Consider the following 18,478-nt stretch of genomic DNA (forward strand, 5'->3'; position numbering starts at 1 on the left):
CTGCTCAGATCTCTGTCCTTCCACAGAGGGACAGTCCAGATTGCGGCAAACGTGTTCCACCGCCTTTCAGGTCTGTTTGTTTAGGAGTGTTATCAATGGGGGGCAGGGGGAGGCTCCGGCTGTGGGCTTAAGACATCGGGCACACCCCCCGGCCTTCCTTCCAGCCAAACAGCTCCCACAGTGGGCAGGCCTTGAGCCTGGACCCGCAGACACACTTGAATGAGTACTACGGAAATCGGAAATCGGTTAGGCAATCGGGCCACCTCCTTCCAGGGTGCTGCCGACATGGCCAACGGGACCAACGCCTCTGGCCCGTACTACAGCTACGAGTACTACCTGGACTACCTGGACCTCATTTCTGTGGACGAGAAGAAGCTGAGAGCCAACAAGCGTGAGTGCTGAGCGGGGGCAGCCAGTCAGGCAGGGGGTGGGGATGGGGGTGAGGGTGGGGAGGGTGGGGCCCAAAGACTGGGCACACTGGGCTTCTCACCATTCACTGTTTATGAATGGGCTTTCTATGCTGTTAAATGACAACAGTTCTAGATCTACTGAGAAAATTATGTGTGTGCGTGTGTATATGTATGTGTGTGTGTACATATATGCATATATATGTATATATACACACACACATACACATTTTTTTCAACATGTTCAGCTGGTTTTTACATTGATACAAAAGCAAAACCAAATCTGTTGCCATTGAGTCCATTCTGAACCATAGCGACCCTATAGGACAGAGAACTGCCCCATAGGGTTCCAAGAAGTGGCTGGTAGTTTCCAACTGCCACCCTTTTGGTCAGTAGCCAAACTCTTAACTGCGACACCACCAGGATTTCCAAATATATTTTCTGAACTTAAACCATCTTTTCATTATGGGAGTTAATCTTACATGGTCTTTTTTTTTTTAAGTTTCAACACATTGCTGGATTTAGCTTGCTAATGTCTTATTTAAGATTTTTGTCTTTCTTTGAAGGTTTGGTAAATCTTCCAGTCACGTATTAACTCCAGTAGGTGTCACAGTAGAACATGACCAGAGGACATGTTGAGTAGACTGACTCATGGCAGCCCCATCTGTGTCAGAGTGGAACTGTGCTACATAGCGTTCTCAATGGCTAGTGTTTTGGCAGTGGATCAGCAGGTCTTTCTTCCAGGGCACTTCTGGGTAGACTGAAACGGCCAACCTTCTGGTTAGCAGCAGAGCTCCATTAACTGTTCTAACCTCCTAGGGACTCCGGTGCATACACAGATGTAAATTAATGCAGCTTGGGGGTAAACTGGAACCCTGGTGGTGCAGTAGTTAACTCAGGTGCTAACCAAAAGGTCAGCAGTTAGAATCCTCCAACTGCTCCTTGAAAATCCTATGGGGCAGTTCTACTCTGTCCCATAGGGTCGCTATGAGTCAAAATTGGTCATACCAGGATAGGGTGGGTCCTAAGCCAATATGACTGGAGTCCTTACAAGAAGAGGCAAAGACAGACAGACACGCAGGGAAGATGGCCCTGTGATGACAGCAGAGGCAGATTGGAGTTTCGCTGTAGCCACAAGCCAGGGAGTGCCTGGGGCTACCAGAAGCTGGTAGGAGATATTGGTTTGGGGTTGGTTTTCTCCACTGGGGCAAGGAAGAAACAATGGCAAATCCTCCCTTAGAGCCTTTGGAGAGAGCATGGCCCTGCTGATGCCTTGAATTCAGACGTCTAGCCTCTGGAACTGTGAGAGAATACATTTCTGTCATTTTAAGACATCCTAGGAAATTAGTGGCACAGTGGTTAAGAGCTATAGCTGCTAACCAAAAGGATGGTAGGTCAAATCCACCAGCCACTCCTTGGAAACTCTATGGGGCAGTTCTACATTGTCCTATATGGTTGCTATGAGCTGAAACCGACTCTATACCACCTAACAACAACAGGACGTTAGTACAGTGTCCGACTTTAATATCCTGTCTCATACAAAAGAAGACCTGGTGGTACCATGGTTAAGCTTTCAGCTGCTAGCCAAAAGGTCAGCAATTCGAATCCACCAGCTGCTCCACAGGAGAAAGATGCAGCAGTCTGCTGCCATAAAGATTGTTGTTGTGAGGTGACATCAAATCGGCACCAACTTGTAGCGACCCTATGTTCAACAGAAGGAAACACTGCCCAGTCCTGCACCATCGTCATCATCGTTGTTATGCTGGAGCTCATTGTTGCAGTCACTGTGTCAATCCATCTTATTGAGGGTCTTCCTCTTTTTTGCTGTCTCTCTATCTTACCAAGCATGATGTCCTTCTCCAGGGACTGGTCCCTCCTGATAACGTGTTCAAAGTATGTGAGACGAAGTCTAGCCACCCTTGCTTCTAAGTAGCATTCTGGCTGTACTCTTTCTGAGACAGACATGTTAGTTCTTCCGGCAATCCATGGTACGTTCAATATTCTTTGCCAACACTATAATTCGAAGGAGTCAATTCTTCTTCAGTCTTCCTCACTCATTGTCCAGCTTTCACATGCATATGAGGAGATTGAAAACACCATGGTTTGGGTCAGGCGCACCTTAGTCCTTAAAGTGACATCTTTTTTTTTTTTTTTTTTTTTTATTATTTTAACACTTTAAAGAGGTCTTTGCAGCAGATTTGCCCAAGGCAATGCATCTTTTGATTTCTTGACTCCTGCTTTCATGGCCATTGATTGTGGATCCAAGTAAAATGAGATCCTTGGTAACTTCAATCTTTTCTCCGTTTATCACAATGCTGCTTATTGGTCCATTTGTGAGAGTTTTTGTTTCCTTTATATTGTGGTGTAATCCATACTGGAGGCTGTGGTCTTTGATTTTCATCAGTAAGTACTTTGGAAACCTTGGTAGCGTAGTGGTTAAGTGCTACGGCTGCTAACCAAAGGGTCGGCAGTTTGAATCTGCCAGGTGCTCCTTGGAAACTCTATGGGGCAGTTCTACTCTGTCCTATAAGGTCGCTATGAGTCAGAATCAACTCGACGGCATTGGGTTTGATTTTGGTTTGGTTTTAAGTACTTTAAGTCCTCTTCACTTTCAGCAAGCAAGGTTGTGACATCGGCATATGGAAGGTTGTTAATGAGACTTCCTCCAATCCTCGCGCCTTCATACAGTCCAGCTTCTCGGATTATTTGCTCAGCATACAGACCTATGGTCAAATGATACAACCCTGATGCACACCTTTCCTGATTTTAAACCACGTAGTATCCGCTTGTTGTGTTTGAACAACTGCCTCTCCATAAAGATTATAGCCTTGGAAACCTTCTGGCCCAGTTCTACTCTGTCCTATAGGGTCACTATGAGTAGGAATTGACTCAATGGCAAAGGTTTTTTTTTTTTGTCTCATATGTGTGTGTGTATATATATATTAGATAGGATCACACTGAATATGCCATTTCGCGCTCTGCTTTTTTTTTTTTTACTTTGTGGCAAAAGATTTTTTATTGTGATAAAATATATATAAAAAACATTTGCCATTTCAACCCTTTTTACATGTGCAATTCAGGGACATTAATTGCTTTCATCACGTTGCACAGTTATCACCACTAGCCCTTTCCAAATTACTCCGTTTTATTTTGTTTTCCCGTGTCACTGAATATTCTTCCACAGAAACCGTGCAAATCGCTGCGTGGTGTTCCAGACATTTTTATCTCCGAACATATAGGCTGTTGCCAGGATTTTGCTATTACAATGACCTCGGCGGTAGAAAAACTTCTTCCACCATTGTTTGTCAAGTGAAGATGTCTGCCCACTTTTATGCTCAGTATTTGAAGTCGAATAAATTTACTAGAAAGAAATTTTAAGTACGAAAACAGAAATTTTCATCACCCACTCTCTGCGCTGCCTTAGTCACAGCCTCACTTCTGTTTTCTGTAATGATCAGTAAAAGGCAGCATCTGGAAAAAAAAAAAAAAAAGCAGCATCTGGCAGTCACTGGGATGCATCAAAGGTGGGGTAAGGTGAGCCCAAGTCCAGGTGATGATGGACAAAGGTCATACCGCAGAAAGCAGGTGTCTTAGTCTGGGTTCTGTAGAGGAGCAAAACCAGTGAAACATAGATAGATAGATAGATAGATAGATAGATAGATAGATAGATAGATAGATAGATGGATGGATGGATGGATGGATGGATGGATGGATGGATGGATGGATGGATGGATGGATGGATGGAGACAGATACATAGATTGATGGAAATAGTAAACAGATAGATGATAGATAGAGATGATAGAGCGGGATAGAAAGAGAGAGAGAGAGAGATTTACTTCAAGGATATGGCTCATGTAATTATGAGGGCTGGCAAGCCCCAAATCCGTAGGTCGGGCCCCAGGCCAGAGACCTCTGTAGGCTTACGTCCTAGAAACCAGAGTTCAAGTGACAAGAGCTGCACAGGGCCAAGAGAGAACAAGCTTTGTCAGGACATCCATTTACATACTGGAGGGAGGCCACCACCCCTCTCCAAGGAAACTCCTCTTTCAACTGATAGGCTGATCACATCAAGTCATATCATGGAAAGTGATTACATTATATTACCTTGTGGAAGAGCACCCAATCCAGTGTCTGCCAAACTGCTGAGAATCGTAGCCTAGCCAAGTTGACACATCACACAATTGTAACAGTGGGTGGTCACTCTTGCTAGAAAATTCAACTTTCTTACACCTCTCCAGCTCCTCAGTTGGGTTTCCTCCCCAGTCAAGCAAATTGAAGAACGTCACATCCTGGGTCCTCCAATCCTCTCAGCAGCATTCTGAAAATGGGTCTGTGAGCACCGAGTGCTTTAGTGGGAGAAAGAAGAAGGCAAGCTCTTGCTCAGATCTTCTCATTAGGTCAGCTGGGGCAGCAGGTTGAAATGTGGCAGTCCAGGCTGGTCCAACTCTTGTGCTGAGTAGAGACGAGATAGTAGAAAGAAAAATACCCAGGCCCAACCCTGTTAACTTAAGAAGCAGGTGGAGCCCTGGGTGGTACAAGTGGTCCATGTACTGGATTGTTAACTGAAAGACTGGCAATTAGATTCTACCCAGAGGTGCCTAGGAAGAAAGACCTGGTGATCTGCTTCCTAAAGATCAGCCACTACAAACCCTTCAGAGCACAGTTCTACCCTTGGCTCGTGTGGGGTCCCCACGAGTCCGAGTCAATTCAACGGGAACCGAAAACGAGAGGGAAGGACTTCAAGGTTTCTGCCTTCCTGCCCACACGCTGGAACATACTCTCCTGCAGTTAGGAAGACAGAGCAAACATCTAGGGATTTATTTATATCTTTATGTCAAGCAACCAGCGCTGAGCGGAAGGCTGCAGGTTGCCCTCTCCCAGGAACGGCTCAGAATCTAGTGTGATTTTGTCAAAGGGAATTCACAAGGCTTCTCACCCTGGGCTTTTCTCACAAGGCTCTGACCGTTTTGCGGAAAGTCAGCATTTCCCCACGACTGCCAGCAAGGTGGAAAGAGCAAGTCTGTCTCCTTAGGTCCTGAACTGACTAGTTATATGTTTGTTTGATCTTTCCTCTGTCCCCTATTCAGAGGCTAAGTTTAGGGGAAAAAAAAAAAAAAAGTTGCCTTCGAATCAGTTCCGACTCATGACAACCCACGTGTTCCTGAGTAGAACTGTGCTCCATCGGGTTTTCAAGGCTGTGACCTTTTGGAAGCAGATCTCCAGGCTTGTCTTCTGAGGTACCTCTGGATAGGAGAGGTGAGGAGAGGAGAGGGGACAGAAGAGAAGGAGACAGTGGGGAGGTGAGGAGAGGGGAGGGGAGGTGAGGGGAGGGGAGGGGAGGGGAGGGGAGGGGAGGGGAGGGGAGGGGAGGGGAGGGGAGGGGAGGGGAGGGGAGGGGAGGACAGCTGAGTTTTCTGTGGTTGGGCCACGTTTTCACTGTCAGCTCCGCCTGGCGCTCCTTCTTGTGAAAACAAGCCCATGGACGTGTAAACATTTCCAACACTGGGGAATGGCAGTTCTCCCTCTTGGGACAAAAAGTTCTCTCCAAGCACTTCGGCTGAACCTTGAGTTGGGAAAGGACAAAGAGCCCTATCTTCTTTCTCATCTGCCTTTATCAACAGAACATGATAAAAGACAATTTAGAATGGGAAACAGCTACCAGCTATTGACCACTTTTTCGGTCTGAGAAAATTCAAATTTCTCTTACCTCAAGACACCTCTATTTTGTGCGAGGTGGCTTCTCATTTCTTGCTCAGTACCTGGGTGTAATGACAGGGGTCTGAAGCTGACAAGCAGGAGCCCAGGGCAGGGGGTGGTCCCCGAGTGCTAAATTTTTAAGGCTGTTTCCCTAGAGGGCCTGTCAGAACTTAACTAGGAGTTAAAGGCTTCAAGTCCTATGTTATTTTTATAAAGAAATGAGATTTTTACTACTTGCAGAAATCTAAAATATCCTCACAGAACAAAAAAGTAACCCAGGAAGAAGTTAAATTCCAAACTTTCTAAGTCCCAAACCAAATTTCCTGAAAGTACATGTACTTTTATACTTTGTCGTTGTTAGCTGTCATCAATTTGGTCTCCAACTCGTGGCGACCCCATGCACAATGGAATTGGACAGTTGTGATCCATTGGGTTTCACTGGATGATTTTAAGCAAATTGCCAGGCCTTTCTTCCTAGTCTGGAAGCTCTGCTGAGACCTGTTCAGATCATACCAACACACAAGCCTCCACTCCAGACAGTGGTGGCTGCACATGAGGTACACTGGCCAGGAATGGAACCTGGGTCTCCTGCATGGAAGGCCACAATTCTGCCACTGAATCAATGCCTCCTTTGAGGGCTATGAAATAAATTGTGACTCTTTGGGGCAGTGTTTAACTGAAGTAGCTATTGTAGAATAGTGCACAGTGTATAGGCAAGTAATCCTGAGAAAGTCAGATGCTTTTTAAAAAAATTCTTAAGCTTAGGGCAGGAGTCCCTGGGTAGTACAAATGGTTAACACACTCGGTTGCTAACTGAAAGGTTGGAGGTTTGAGTCTACCCAGAGGCACCTTGGAAGAAAGGCCTGGCAATCGACTTCTGAAAAATCAGCCATTGAAAACTCTATAGAGTACAGTGCTACTCTGACACACATAGGGTCACCACAAGTTGGAATCCACTTGACAGCTACCAGGTAAGCTTAGGACAGACAGTGACAACATTTTCACTTTTCCCAGGAGCTCAGACCATTCCCCTGAAACTTTTCTCAGCACAGGGATGTAAAGTCAAGAAAACCTGAGAGCTAGCCAGCGGTCCTCGCGGTCCATTCCTCCCTGGAACGTGAAGGCAAAGCGGCGGTTCGTCACAAGGCAGCGGCCTCTTGAGATTCCTTGTACAAATACTGTACTTTACTTCATACCCTGTTTTTGGCATTTACATTTGGGTTTAAGATCAGCTCTTACAGGTTCTTGTTTCTCCCTGTATCTGTCTGGAGTTGTAGAGGGTAGAGCAGCACTCTTTGCTGAAGTATCATTACCTACCCCCAGGGTATCAGCCTCTGTCTCTGTATACACGACTTACAAATCTCTAACACCCCGTTCATTCCTCCCATTGTTCATTTGCTCCTTCATTTCTTGACTTATTCACCAAACATCTTCTGAGCCCTTCCTAGGAGTTTCGGTGCTGGCAGATGGTGTTACCGAGATGTCTAAGGCTCAGTCCTTGCCTCAAGGGAGAACTCAGGGTCTGGGGAACACGTTGTGAGGGAGGAGGGCAGAAACAGGAGCAGAAAACGGAGGTTCCCTGGTGTGAGCCGTGATGGAGCAGAGAACTCGGAGCTGGCTCAGGACAAGAGCGTGGCTAGCGCCTGCCCACCAAACTCCTCTTAGGCAGTGGTTGGGAAGTGGGGTGGAGAGGGGAGACCCTTGACAAGACGGCACTGGGTGCCTTTCAGCTGTAATGCTCTTCCTCCAGCATTCAACTCAAAACCCACCTCCTCTGAACTACTGCGACTGTGCAAACAGTTAATGTGCTCGACTGCTAACCCAAAGGTTGGGAGTTCGAGTCCACCCAGAGGAAGAAAGGCCTGGCGATCTACTTTCAAAACATCAGCTGTTGCAATCCCTGTGGAGCACAGTTTGACATACACGGGGTCAGTAGGAGTCGGAGTGGACTCCACGGCAACTGGTCCTGAACTCCTACCGTCCTTCTGCAATTAGGGAATTACGCCTTGGGCTGGGTGCGTGCCACCTCGCTCACCTCTGTGTCCTTACAGCCCCTCGCAGAGCCTGGCTCACAGGAGGGGCTTAATAAACTTTTGTTGGATTAAAATCCTGCAGAAGCCTCCTGTGGTCACACTTGCAGGTGTCTAGAATATGCCAGTTCGGGGCATCCTCTCTGGGGTCATCCAGTTTGTCTGGGCTAAGTCACCTGCAGACTCTAATTACAGGCCAGTGCTCTGTGCCATAGTCCCAGACCAAAACAGGTGCCGTCAAGTTGGTTCCGACTCATGGCGAACCCATGTGTGTTGGAGGAGAACTGTGCTTCATAGCGTTTTCAGTGGCTGATATTTTGGAAGTAGATCTCCAGGCCTTTCCTCCACGGTGCAACTGGGTGGACTTGAACTTCCACCCTTCTGATTAGCAGCTGAGCTCCTTCACTGCACCACCCAGGGATTCCATTCATAGACACACACCAAGATGAGGTAACACATTGTAGCAGCCCCTTAGTAACTTGCTGAATGTTCCTAACTGGTGACCTGGAGAGACAGTCACTTCCTGATTTGCTAGGTTCTTTACCCAGGGCGCCCAACAGGCTGAGCGTGTTTCCGGGTTTCCCTTTGTCCCTTCAGCCTCAGGCCACAAAATGAGCCATAACATTGGTTGCAAAGGTGCCTCTTCCTGCCTGCCCCAGCCCCTCAGCTCAGCCCTTCCACCCTGAGAGAGAGGCAAACTTTTCCACTCACTGACTCCCTGGCCTCCTCCTGAGCAGTAAGATGCTGGCTCTGTGGTCTAGTCTAGTGCACACACTTTTCTAGTGTCTGACTCTTGGGGTCTCCAAAGTCAGCCTCTAAAAGCCCTGGGGGTGCTGCACCCTCACAGGGGACAGAGTCCATCCTGCTCCCCCGAGCTGCCCACTGCCCTTCCCTTCCCCTCCCTGTTGCCCCCTCCCTCCCAGGCAAGACGGGGAAGGAGGGGGGCGCTTCAGGACTGTTCCTCTGAACAGCAGGAGCAGCCAAGAAAGCAGACCCACAGGGCCCACAATTTCCTTTACTGTTTTTCCCTAAACAGAGAATCACCCTAAATTGGCCCTGTGGCTAGTTGCTCTAGAAAAAATCCGCCTCCCTTGCTTCTCTGGCCTTTCCCGAGGTTTCTGTTAATGGAAAGTATTTCTGATGCTGACAGTTGGGAAGCAGGAAGAAGACAGAGCAGCTACACTGAGGGCTCTGTTTCTGCATTACTTAATAATAACCCCCTGCTGCCGACTTGGCCCCCAACTCACAGCCACCCCGCATGTCACAGAGTACAGCTGCTCCACAGGGTTTTTGTAGCTTTACAGAGGCAGATCTCCAGGCCTTTTTATTCCACAGTACCAGTTCAAACAGCCAAGCTTTAGGTTGATAGTTGCGTGCAGACCATTTGCACTGCCCAGGGACCTCTGGAGTACCTGGGGGCTCCTTATTTCCCTCACTGCTGGTTTATGCTGGCGTCAAACCAACACTGAGCTGCCGTGTCTTCCCCCTGCAGATTCGATCGTCATTGCCTTCTGGGTGAGCCTGGCTGCCTTTGTGGTGCTCCTCTTCCTCATCTTGCTCTACATGTCTTGGTCGGGCTCCCCTGAGACAAGGTGAGTAGGAGGGCGTGGCCACGTGGGTCACTCAGGTGGCTAAATAGTGAGCATAGTACATCAATACAGTGGAATATTACTTGGCCATAAAAGGAAATGAAGTACAGATTCATGCTACACAGATGGACCTCAAAAATATCATGCTGAGTGAAAGAAGCCAGTCAGAGAAGACAATGTATTGTATGATTCCTGTTCTATGAATGTCCAGAATAGATGCATCTATAGAGACAGAGGAGCCCTGGTGACACAGGGGTTAAGAGCTCGGCTGTTAACCAAAAGGTTGGCAGTTCGAATCCACCAGGCACTCCTTGGAAACCCTGTGGTGCAGTTCCACTCTGTCCTATAGGGTCACTATGAGTCTGAAGTGACTGGACAGCAATGGGCTTGGTTTTGTTTGGTTTAGAGACAGAAAGTACATTAGTGGTTGCCTAAGGGGCAGGGAGGGGGGCATGGAATGGGGAGTGGCTGCTAATGGATATGAGGTTTCTACCTGGGACAATGAAAATGTTCTGAAAGTATAGTGATGGTTGCACAACCCGGTGAATATAGTTAGTCCCAAACCCACCACATATTCAAGTTACAACAAACCACACTTAGGACTATCTGGTTTTTTTTGTACGTGGAGCCCAGTGGTGCAGTGATTAAGAGCTATGGCTGCTAACTAAAAGGTTTGCAGTTCAAATCCACCAGCTACTCCTTGGAAAGCCTATGGGGCAGTTCTACTCTGTCCTACAGGGTCACTATGAGTCAGAATCAGCTTGATGGCAATGAGTTGGTTTTTTTTTTTTTATTGTTAGTAATATATACTACATACGGTACGTAATTTGCTGATGTTTATATGTAATCTTTCCAACCCTCAAAGACAGATAAAGATTGGATTTATAAAGACACCAATAATAAAAGGCAATAATAATGAACACTAAAAAAAAAAAAAAAAAAAAAGAGGCATTTGACTTATGTCAAAACCAACTAATGACGCAGTCCTCAGAACGGAACCCCGTTGTAAGTCAGGGACTAACTGTATACAGACCACTGAATTGTATGCTTTAAATGAGCGAACTTTATGGTTCATAAATTATATCTCAATAAAGTTGGCAAAGAAAATAAGGTCCAAGTGACCCCATGTTTGTTAAGTCTTCCCAATTAGCTCACCAGGACAGTAAGACCTTAACTTAGGCATCTGTGGGCACTCTCTATTACTGAATGCCTATTGTGTGCCTTAGGAGACCCTGGGTGGGGCACACAGTTATAAGGCCAGCTACTGAATGAAAGGTTGGTGGTTTGAGTCCGCCTAACAGCTCCTTAGAAAAAAGGTCTGGCGATCTAATTTCAAAAAATCAGCCACCGAAAACCCTATGGAGCTAGGGTGGAGCGAGATAGTGCATGGATGCTCCCATTTACTCCCGCAGCAACTAACCCACTGAACAATGAATAACAAAAAACACAGACTGAGATCTCAGAACTCTGTACAGCAGCTGACATGTCCAGAATCGGGGGAAAGGGGGAGCAGGGATGGCACAGAAGCTGGGGGAATGTACCCACTAAGATCGGCGCTCGCTCATCGCAGCCATTTTGGGAAAGGGTTGGGCGACACCTCGAACAGGGAACACAGAAAGGGAGCTAATCTCAGGAAGCTGTAACCCAAGTTTTTTTTTTTTCACCTGGGGGGCCACCAGTTTGAGACCTCCATTTCTTTTTTATTTTACTTTAGATGAAGGTTTACAGAACAAACTCATTGGCCCACATACTGTTTTGGACATTGGCCCACATACTGTTTTGGACATTGGTTACCAACCCCTGACATGTCAACACTCTCCCCTTGTCTCCCTTGGGTTCCCTATTACCAGCTTTCCTGTCCCCTCTTGCATTCTAGTCCTTGCCCCTGGGATGGCACGCCCTGTTTTGTATTATGGGCCTGTCTAATCTTTTGTAGCCCAATTTTTTTAAGGTGGCACAAATTAACTATGGGAGTTTGTGGGCTGCACAACTAAGAGAGGGTGAAGGGAGACTGTGGTGCTAAGAGAGAGCACTGTTGAGGGCCGAGACAGACAGGCACTAGGATCAGGAGGAGCTGTAGGGGAGCAGACTGACAGGCGACACAGATGGAAACAGCTGGCTCTCTGCTCACAGTGGGACACTATGGGAGAGCCTGTTAAAGGGCACCCATAAGGGAAAGATATAGGGAGCCCCCCAGCTTCGCCACAGGAAAGTTGAGCCCCACCACTTATATCAGCATCTGCAACCAGCTAACCCCCTCCCATGCATGCATTTTGAATTCCAGATATTAAGCATCCAAAGCTCCTGAATCAGCGCTAAAAACAAACAAAAAACCTAAGAGTCAGAGTTCCTTCTAGCGGCTCTCAGGAAAAGATACCAATCCTTCTGCCGCTGTGTCGATTCTGACTCATAGCAACCCTGTGGGGCACAGTGGAGCTGTCCCGTGTGGTTGTGAGTCTTTGCAGAGACGGGCTGCCACATCTTTGTCCCATGGAGAGGCTAGCGGGTGTGGGGCCTGGCTTTTCCACTGGAAGCTGGGTACTTGGCTGCTGTACCACTAGGGTACCCAATCATAAAATTTTCCCGCAAAGATCAAAATACAAAATTTAAAGTAAAAAAAAAAAAGATAGCGAAATGCCCCAAGTTTGACAAAAAATAATAAAATACCCAAAATTATAAGAGAAGAAGGACCAATCAAAAGCAAAACATGAAGAAGAGGAAATTTCTCCTATGGGGAACAGACTAACACAAAGAATTGATAATTTTCAGACTATAAGTATGTTTAAAGAAGGCAAAAAGCACACAGAAAACAAACTAACAGAGATCAGGAAACAAATGGAAGAATAGAGTGACTCAACAAGGAAATGGAAAACATAAAAAAAAAAAAACTACTAGAACTGAAGAAGAAAGGAACTGAATTAGAAAAAGCAAGGGAAACACTCACCAATAGAGTTGAACAGAGGACAGAATAAGTGAACTAGAGGACAAAATAACTGCATTTATCAAGTCCTGAGTACAAAAAAAGTGAACAAATCCAAAAGGAAATGTGGGATTCAATTAAGAAATCTAACATTTGAATTATTGGAATCCCAGAACATCATAACAACAATAAACACATACAAACAATTTTACAAGAGATAATCAGAGAGAACTTCCCAGATCTGAACAGAGAACCAAGCCTGCATACAGGAAGCTACACAAATGCCAATCAGGAGAGACACAAAAAAATTAACTCCATACCATATCCTAATAAATACCTAGGAATTAACCTAACCAGAGACATAAAAGACTTATAAAATGAAAATTACAAAACGCTACCACAAATGACTAAAAGAGACCTACAAAAATGGAAAGACATCCCACGCTTATGAATCGAAGATTTAGTGAAAATGTCAATTCTATCTAAAGTCATCTATAGATACAATGCAAACAATACTAATCTCAACAGCATTCTTTACTGAAATGTTGTGTAAATAGGTGTGAAGAGTTAGAAGTATCTGCACCCAACCCAAACCCACTGCTGTCGAGTCGATTCCGACTCATAGTGATCCTATAGAATGCAGGAGAACTGCCCCATAGGGTTTCCAAGGCTGTAAATCTTTACTGAAGCAGACTGTCACATCTTTCTCCCATGGAGCAGCTGGTGAGTTCAAACCACTGACTTTTCAGTTAGCAGCTGAGTGCTTTAACCACTGCACTACCAGGGCTCCCTGAAGTATCTATAAACCAAAAAGACCAAACCCATTGCCATCAAATCAATTCCAAAGAGGGACCCTATAGGACAGAGTACAACTGCCACATAGAGTTTCCAAGGAGCACCTAGTGGATCTGAACTGCTGATCTTTTGGTTGGCAGCCGTAGAACTTAACCACTATGCCACCAGGGTTTACTGAAGTATCTATAAAAAATTTTTTTACGTGTAAAACAAGTATGTGGGTGCAGGCACATATAGTCATTGAAAACACAAGTCCAAATTCTCAACAGACATAACCAAACACCTTTCAATATTGGTTTTCTGGTTTTGAAAGCCTAGGACCACAGTCTCATGGGACAACACAGTCAACTGGCATAACATAGTTCACAAAAATCATGATCTGCATCCTAGTGAAGTGAGTAGCATCTGGGGTCCTAAAAGCTTGTGAACTGCCATCTAAGACACAACCACAGGTTTCTACTTGCCAGGAGCAAAGCAAGGTAACTGAAAGCTCAGAGAAGAAACAAGTTTACATGAGCCACAACTTCATCTACTCTGAGACAAGAAGAACTAGATAGTGCCCGGCTACCACCACCTACCGTTCTGCCTGGGGTTACAATAAAGGGTCCTGGATAGAATGGGAGAAGAATGTGGAGCAGAGCTCAAGTTCTTAAAAAAAAAATAAAAAAGCCAGATGAAGCGGAGCAGTAGAGAACAGAGGACTCCCTGAGACTATCGCCCTGAGACACTCTTTAAACCTAGATCCAAGCCTATCCCTTGAGGTCACCTTTTAGCAAAATAGCAGAGTGGCACACAAAAGAAAGGATCTTACCCGTAAGATTGATGCCCTGCTTAAAAACCAGCTGTATAAGACCAAAAGGTCAACATTTACTCAAAAGCAAAGATGAGAAGGTAAGGAGGCAGCGAAACCAGAGTACTGGAAATGGCAAAAACAATACAATGAAAGAGAATGTTGATGCGTTGTTATAAATGTAACTCATGTCACAGAACTATTTGTGCAGAAATTGTCAAATGGGAACCTAACTTGATGTGTAAATTTCACCAAAAATGCAATAAAAAAAGAAAACCCTACGGGGCACAGTTCTACTCTGACACACACAGGGTCACCATGAGTCGGAATTGACAGCAACTGGTCTAGTTTTGGTTCACTGTGTGTCCTCGTGGTTAAACTGGAAGTCCAAACTAGGAGCCCTAGCTGGTTTACACATTATTTCTCCCGTATTAGACACATCCAATTTTCCCTTCTATAGCTTCATTCCCCTCACCCCCTCAGAGTTTCTGCTGTCCTAATGGCGACTCTTACGAGGGACCCTGTCCCCCCTCTCTCCCCACCACAGCTGATGGCATCTGAGAGGTCTGCAATGTAGGAAGGCAAATTTATGGTGTTGTTTAGTGGTTAAGCACTCGGCTGCTAACCAAAAGGTTGGCAGTTCAAATCCACCAGCTGCTCCTTGGAAACCCAATGGGGCAGGTCTACGCTGTCCTATAGGGTCGCTGTGAGTTGAAATCGACTTGATGGCAACGAGTTTTTTTTTTTTTGTCATCCTGACTGGCTGCACGGGTCACTGATGAAAACGCAGTGTAGGCACTTTGTAACAGACCCAGAATCCGCAGGGCACCCAAATGGATCCTGAGTGTGGATGAGGAAAGGGAACGCTGGGCTGCTCCCTGAGGAGACGCTCACTCCATGTTTGAAAAAAAAAAAAGGAAAGAGAGAGATAGGCTGTTCCACGCTGGTGCCTTTTGAAAGGAGGGGCTCTGCGATGGGATGCTGCCTTCTTGGCAGCTCTTCATTCAGCAGGTGTTATAAAGAAAAACAAAGCGGTTGTCACAGAGTGGCCCCAACTCACGGCAACCCCATGTGTGCCAGTGCAACACTGTGATCCTTATGGTTTTCAATGGCTGATTTTTCAGAAGTAGATCACCAGGCCTTTCTTCCGAGGTACCTCTGCTTACACTCGAACTGCAAACTTTTGGCCAGTTCCGACTGCTTGACTGTTTTTGTCACCCAGGGACTCCTGTTGGTGTTGTGACTACATCTAGATAATGCTTTCCAGCTTGGACGGCTGTGAATACACCACCTCACCTCCTCTGGTGATGGTATTACTACCTCGTCTAGATGATGCTCTCCAGCTTGGACTGCTGTGAATACACCACCTCACCTCCTCTGATGATGGTATTACTACCTCATCTAGATGATGCTCTCCAGCTTGGACGGCTGTGAATACACCACCTCACCTCCTCTGACGGTGGTATTACTACCTCGTCTAAATGATGCTCTCCAGCTTGGATGGCTGTGAATACACCACTTTACCTCCTCTGACGGTGGTATTACTACCTCGTCTAAATGATGCTCTCCAGCTTGGATGGCTGTGAATACACCACTTCACCTCCTCTGACGGTGGTATTACTACCTCGTCTAGATGATGCTCTCCAGCTTGGATGGCTGTGAATACACCACTTCACCTCCTCTGATGATGGTATTACTACCTCGTCTAGATGATGCTCTCCAGCTTGAACGGCTGTGAATACACCACCTCACCTCCTCTGACGGTGGTATTACTACCTCGTCTAAATGATGCTCTCCAGCTTGGATGGCTGTGAATACACCACCTCACCTCCTCTGATGATGGTATTACTACCTCATCTAGATGATGCTCTCCAGCTTGGATGGCTGTGAATACACCACCTCACCTCCTCTGATGATGGTATTACTACCTCGTCTAGATGATGCTCTCCAGCTTGGACAGCTGTGAACACACCACCTCACCTCCTCTGATGATAACCTGGGAGGCGATTATTGTCCCCACTTAACTGATGAAGCTGAAGTCAGGCAGGTCATGGGCTCATGCCAGGCCTATGTCTACCGCCTTCGCATCCCCTGGGCAAGAGAATCCAGCTGAGGACATTTCTGCCGAGGAGACACGGACAGGAAATGTGCTGTACTCAAACGCATGGATGGGTGGAAGGTCAAACCTGCTCCCCTAAACCTCCACTGTAAATGACCTCGGAGGTCTGTGGCTGTTAGCTGCCCTTGAGTCTGCTCTGACTTACGGTGACCCCATGCACATCAGAAGGAACCATTGCCTAGTACCACACCGTCTTCGTGATCCTTGGTCTGCTCGAGTCCTTTGCTCTGGCCACTGTGTACTCTGAGTGCCCACCAACCTAGGGGGCCAATCTTCAGGCACTGTATCGGACAATGTTCTGTTGTGATCCCATAGGGTTTCCATTGGCTGATTTTCAGAAGAGATCACCAGGCCTTTCTCCCTAGTCTGTTTAGTCTAGAAGCTCTGCTGAAACCTGTCTACCATGGGTGACCTTGCTGGTATTTGAAATACAGTAGGTGGCATAATTTCCAGCACCATAGCAACACGCAAGCCAGTATGACAAACTGACAGGCAAGTGGTGGCCTGTCTCAGAGGTCTAGTTCGTGATAAAGCACCACCTCTTTTCATAGATGTCCCCACACTGGCCACCTTCGCGGCCTGGGAACGACCCTCCCCAGGCTCTCCCCACACTGGCCACTTTCGCGGCCTGGGAACGACCGTCCCTGGGCTCTCCCCACACTGGCCACCTTTGTGGCCTGGGAACAACCCTCCCTGGGCTCCCTCCACAGGCAGAGTTCTCCCACTCTGGGTGGGGCTCTGGGCAGGCGGGTGTGTGCAATAGCTCCTATGAGGCCTGCCTCCTATTGTGCTCTGTCCACAGGAACCACCCTCAGCACCACCCAGCATGTCCGTGGAATCACTTCCTCAACTTCCCCCTCTGCGTCCGGAGGCACCCACAGCGCCACAAGGGCCCTCCAGGGGCCCCCCTGAATCCTGGCTCAGAGAAGGAACCAGGAAGAGGCTCAGACCCTGAGCAGCCGCTGCATCCGGGGGGCCCCTCCGCTGTGGCCCCCACACCATCCCAGTCTCTCCCTGCTCTCCTCTGGGAACTGGCCCATGATGGGGGCCCCCACAGCATCAGCTGACATTGGCCACAAGCCCACAAGTCTCCCCTGGAGACAGTCTCTCTCAATGGCAGAAGTGACACCAGTAAACGCTGGCCACAGCTGAGTGGACCAGTGAAGTCAAACAACCTGGACACACACTTGTCTTCTTAAAGCCCGTTCACATGTGGCAAGTTGTGCCACTAGGGTCAAGAATGACTGTACAACAGGCAAATAACGCTCAGTGAGCAGAGGCTTCAAATGCCCCTCTAGCACAGGAGGGTAGTCCCGGCATGGCTGATTTTATTTGGCACGCTTCATTGCTTACTTAACTGCTTATATTTGCTTTGGGAATGGCAGGAGAATAAAATACCTTGAATTAAGATTAAAAAAAAATTGTTCACTAATCTTCACCAGGAGTCCTCGGGTGTTGCCAACGGTTAAGCAATTGGCTGCTAACTTAAAGGACGGAGGTTTGGAGTCCACCCAGTGGTGCCTTGGAAAAAAGACCTGGCAACTTACATCTGAAAAATCAGTCAGTGAAAACCTGATCGGGCACAGTTCTACTTTGACACACATGGGGTTGCCATGTAATCGACTCAACAGCAACTGGCTTGAATATTTGCTCTCTTGCGTTTTAGCTTAAACCATCACTTCTGTAACATGTCATTGTCCCTGCACCTGTTTTAGGGTGCTACAGGGAGGACCTGAGAAACCTCCACCCTTTCTCCTCTGACGCCTACCGCTTACAGGAAGGGTGGTGTCTTCCCTGCCACACTGGCTGACTGCGGTCACACCTCCAACTCCCCAAGCCTGTACAAGTCAGAGTCCAGGGGAGCGTCCCCCCTGGAGGGGGCATTGGCCACACATGGGCAGCCAGGCCTGGCAGGCAGGGCCTAAGCTGAGGGGCGAGGATCAGCCTCAAAAGGCTGCCAAAAAAAATCTTGAACTTGGTAGGGAGGGTCACCTTCTGCAGTTGACCCAGCCCACTAGTGCCCACCCACCTGCCCTGGTGAGAGAGGGCATCACAGCAGAGAGCCCGTGAAGCTCACCTGCACCACCCATAGCATTCAGGCAGGGGGTGGTAGGTTTTATTTTTTATCAC

The 18,478-nt window shown here is 47.2% G+C and overlaps 1 protein-coding gene across 1 annotated transcript; it reads left to right on the forward strand.

Moving 5' to 3' along the window:
- The first annotated feature begins 285 nt into the window (after positions 1–285).
- On the forward strand, positions 286–17,415 carry MRAP (melanocortin 2 receptor accessory protein). The gene is made up of 3 exons (XM_003410157.3): positions 286–391; positions 9,628–9,727; positions 17,151–17,415. The coding sequence occupies exons 1-3, from the start codon at positions 286–288 to the stop codon at positions 17,413–17,415; spliced, it is 471 nt and encodes a 156-aa protein (XP_003410205.1).
- Positions 17,416–18,478: the final 1,063 nt, after the last annotated feature.

This window comes from Loxodonta africana, chromosome 20 (genome assembly GCF_030014295.1).
Source record: "Loxodonta africana isolate mLoxAfr1 chromosome 20, mLoxAfr1.hap2, whole genome shotgun sequence".
Classification (NCBI taxonomy): Eukaryota; Metazoa; Chordata; class Mammalia; order Proboscidea; family Elephantidae; genus Loxodonta; species Loxodonta africana.

Excerpts from the sequence above, each read along its gene's own strand:
- MRAP (XM_003410157.3), top strand. The coding sequence starts at position 286 with ATGGCCAACGGGACCAACGCCTCTGGCCCGTACTACAGCTACGAGTAC. Across the intron at positions 392-9,627 it reads GAAGCTGAGAGCCAACAAGC|ATTCGATCGTCATTGCCTTC; the intron begins GTGAGTGCTGAG and ends TTCCCCCTGCAG. Across the intron at positions 9,728-17,150 it reads TCGGGCTCCCCTGAGACAAG|GAACCACCCTCAGCACCACC; the intron begins GTGAGTAGGAGG and ends CTCTGTCCACAG.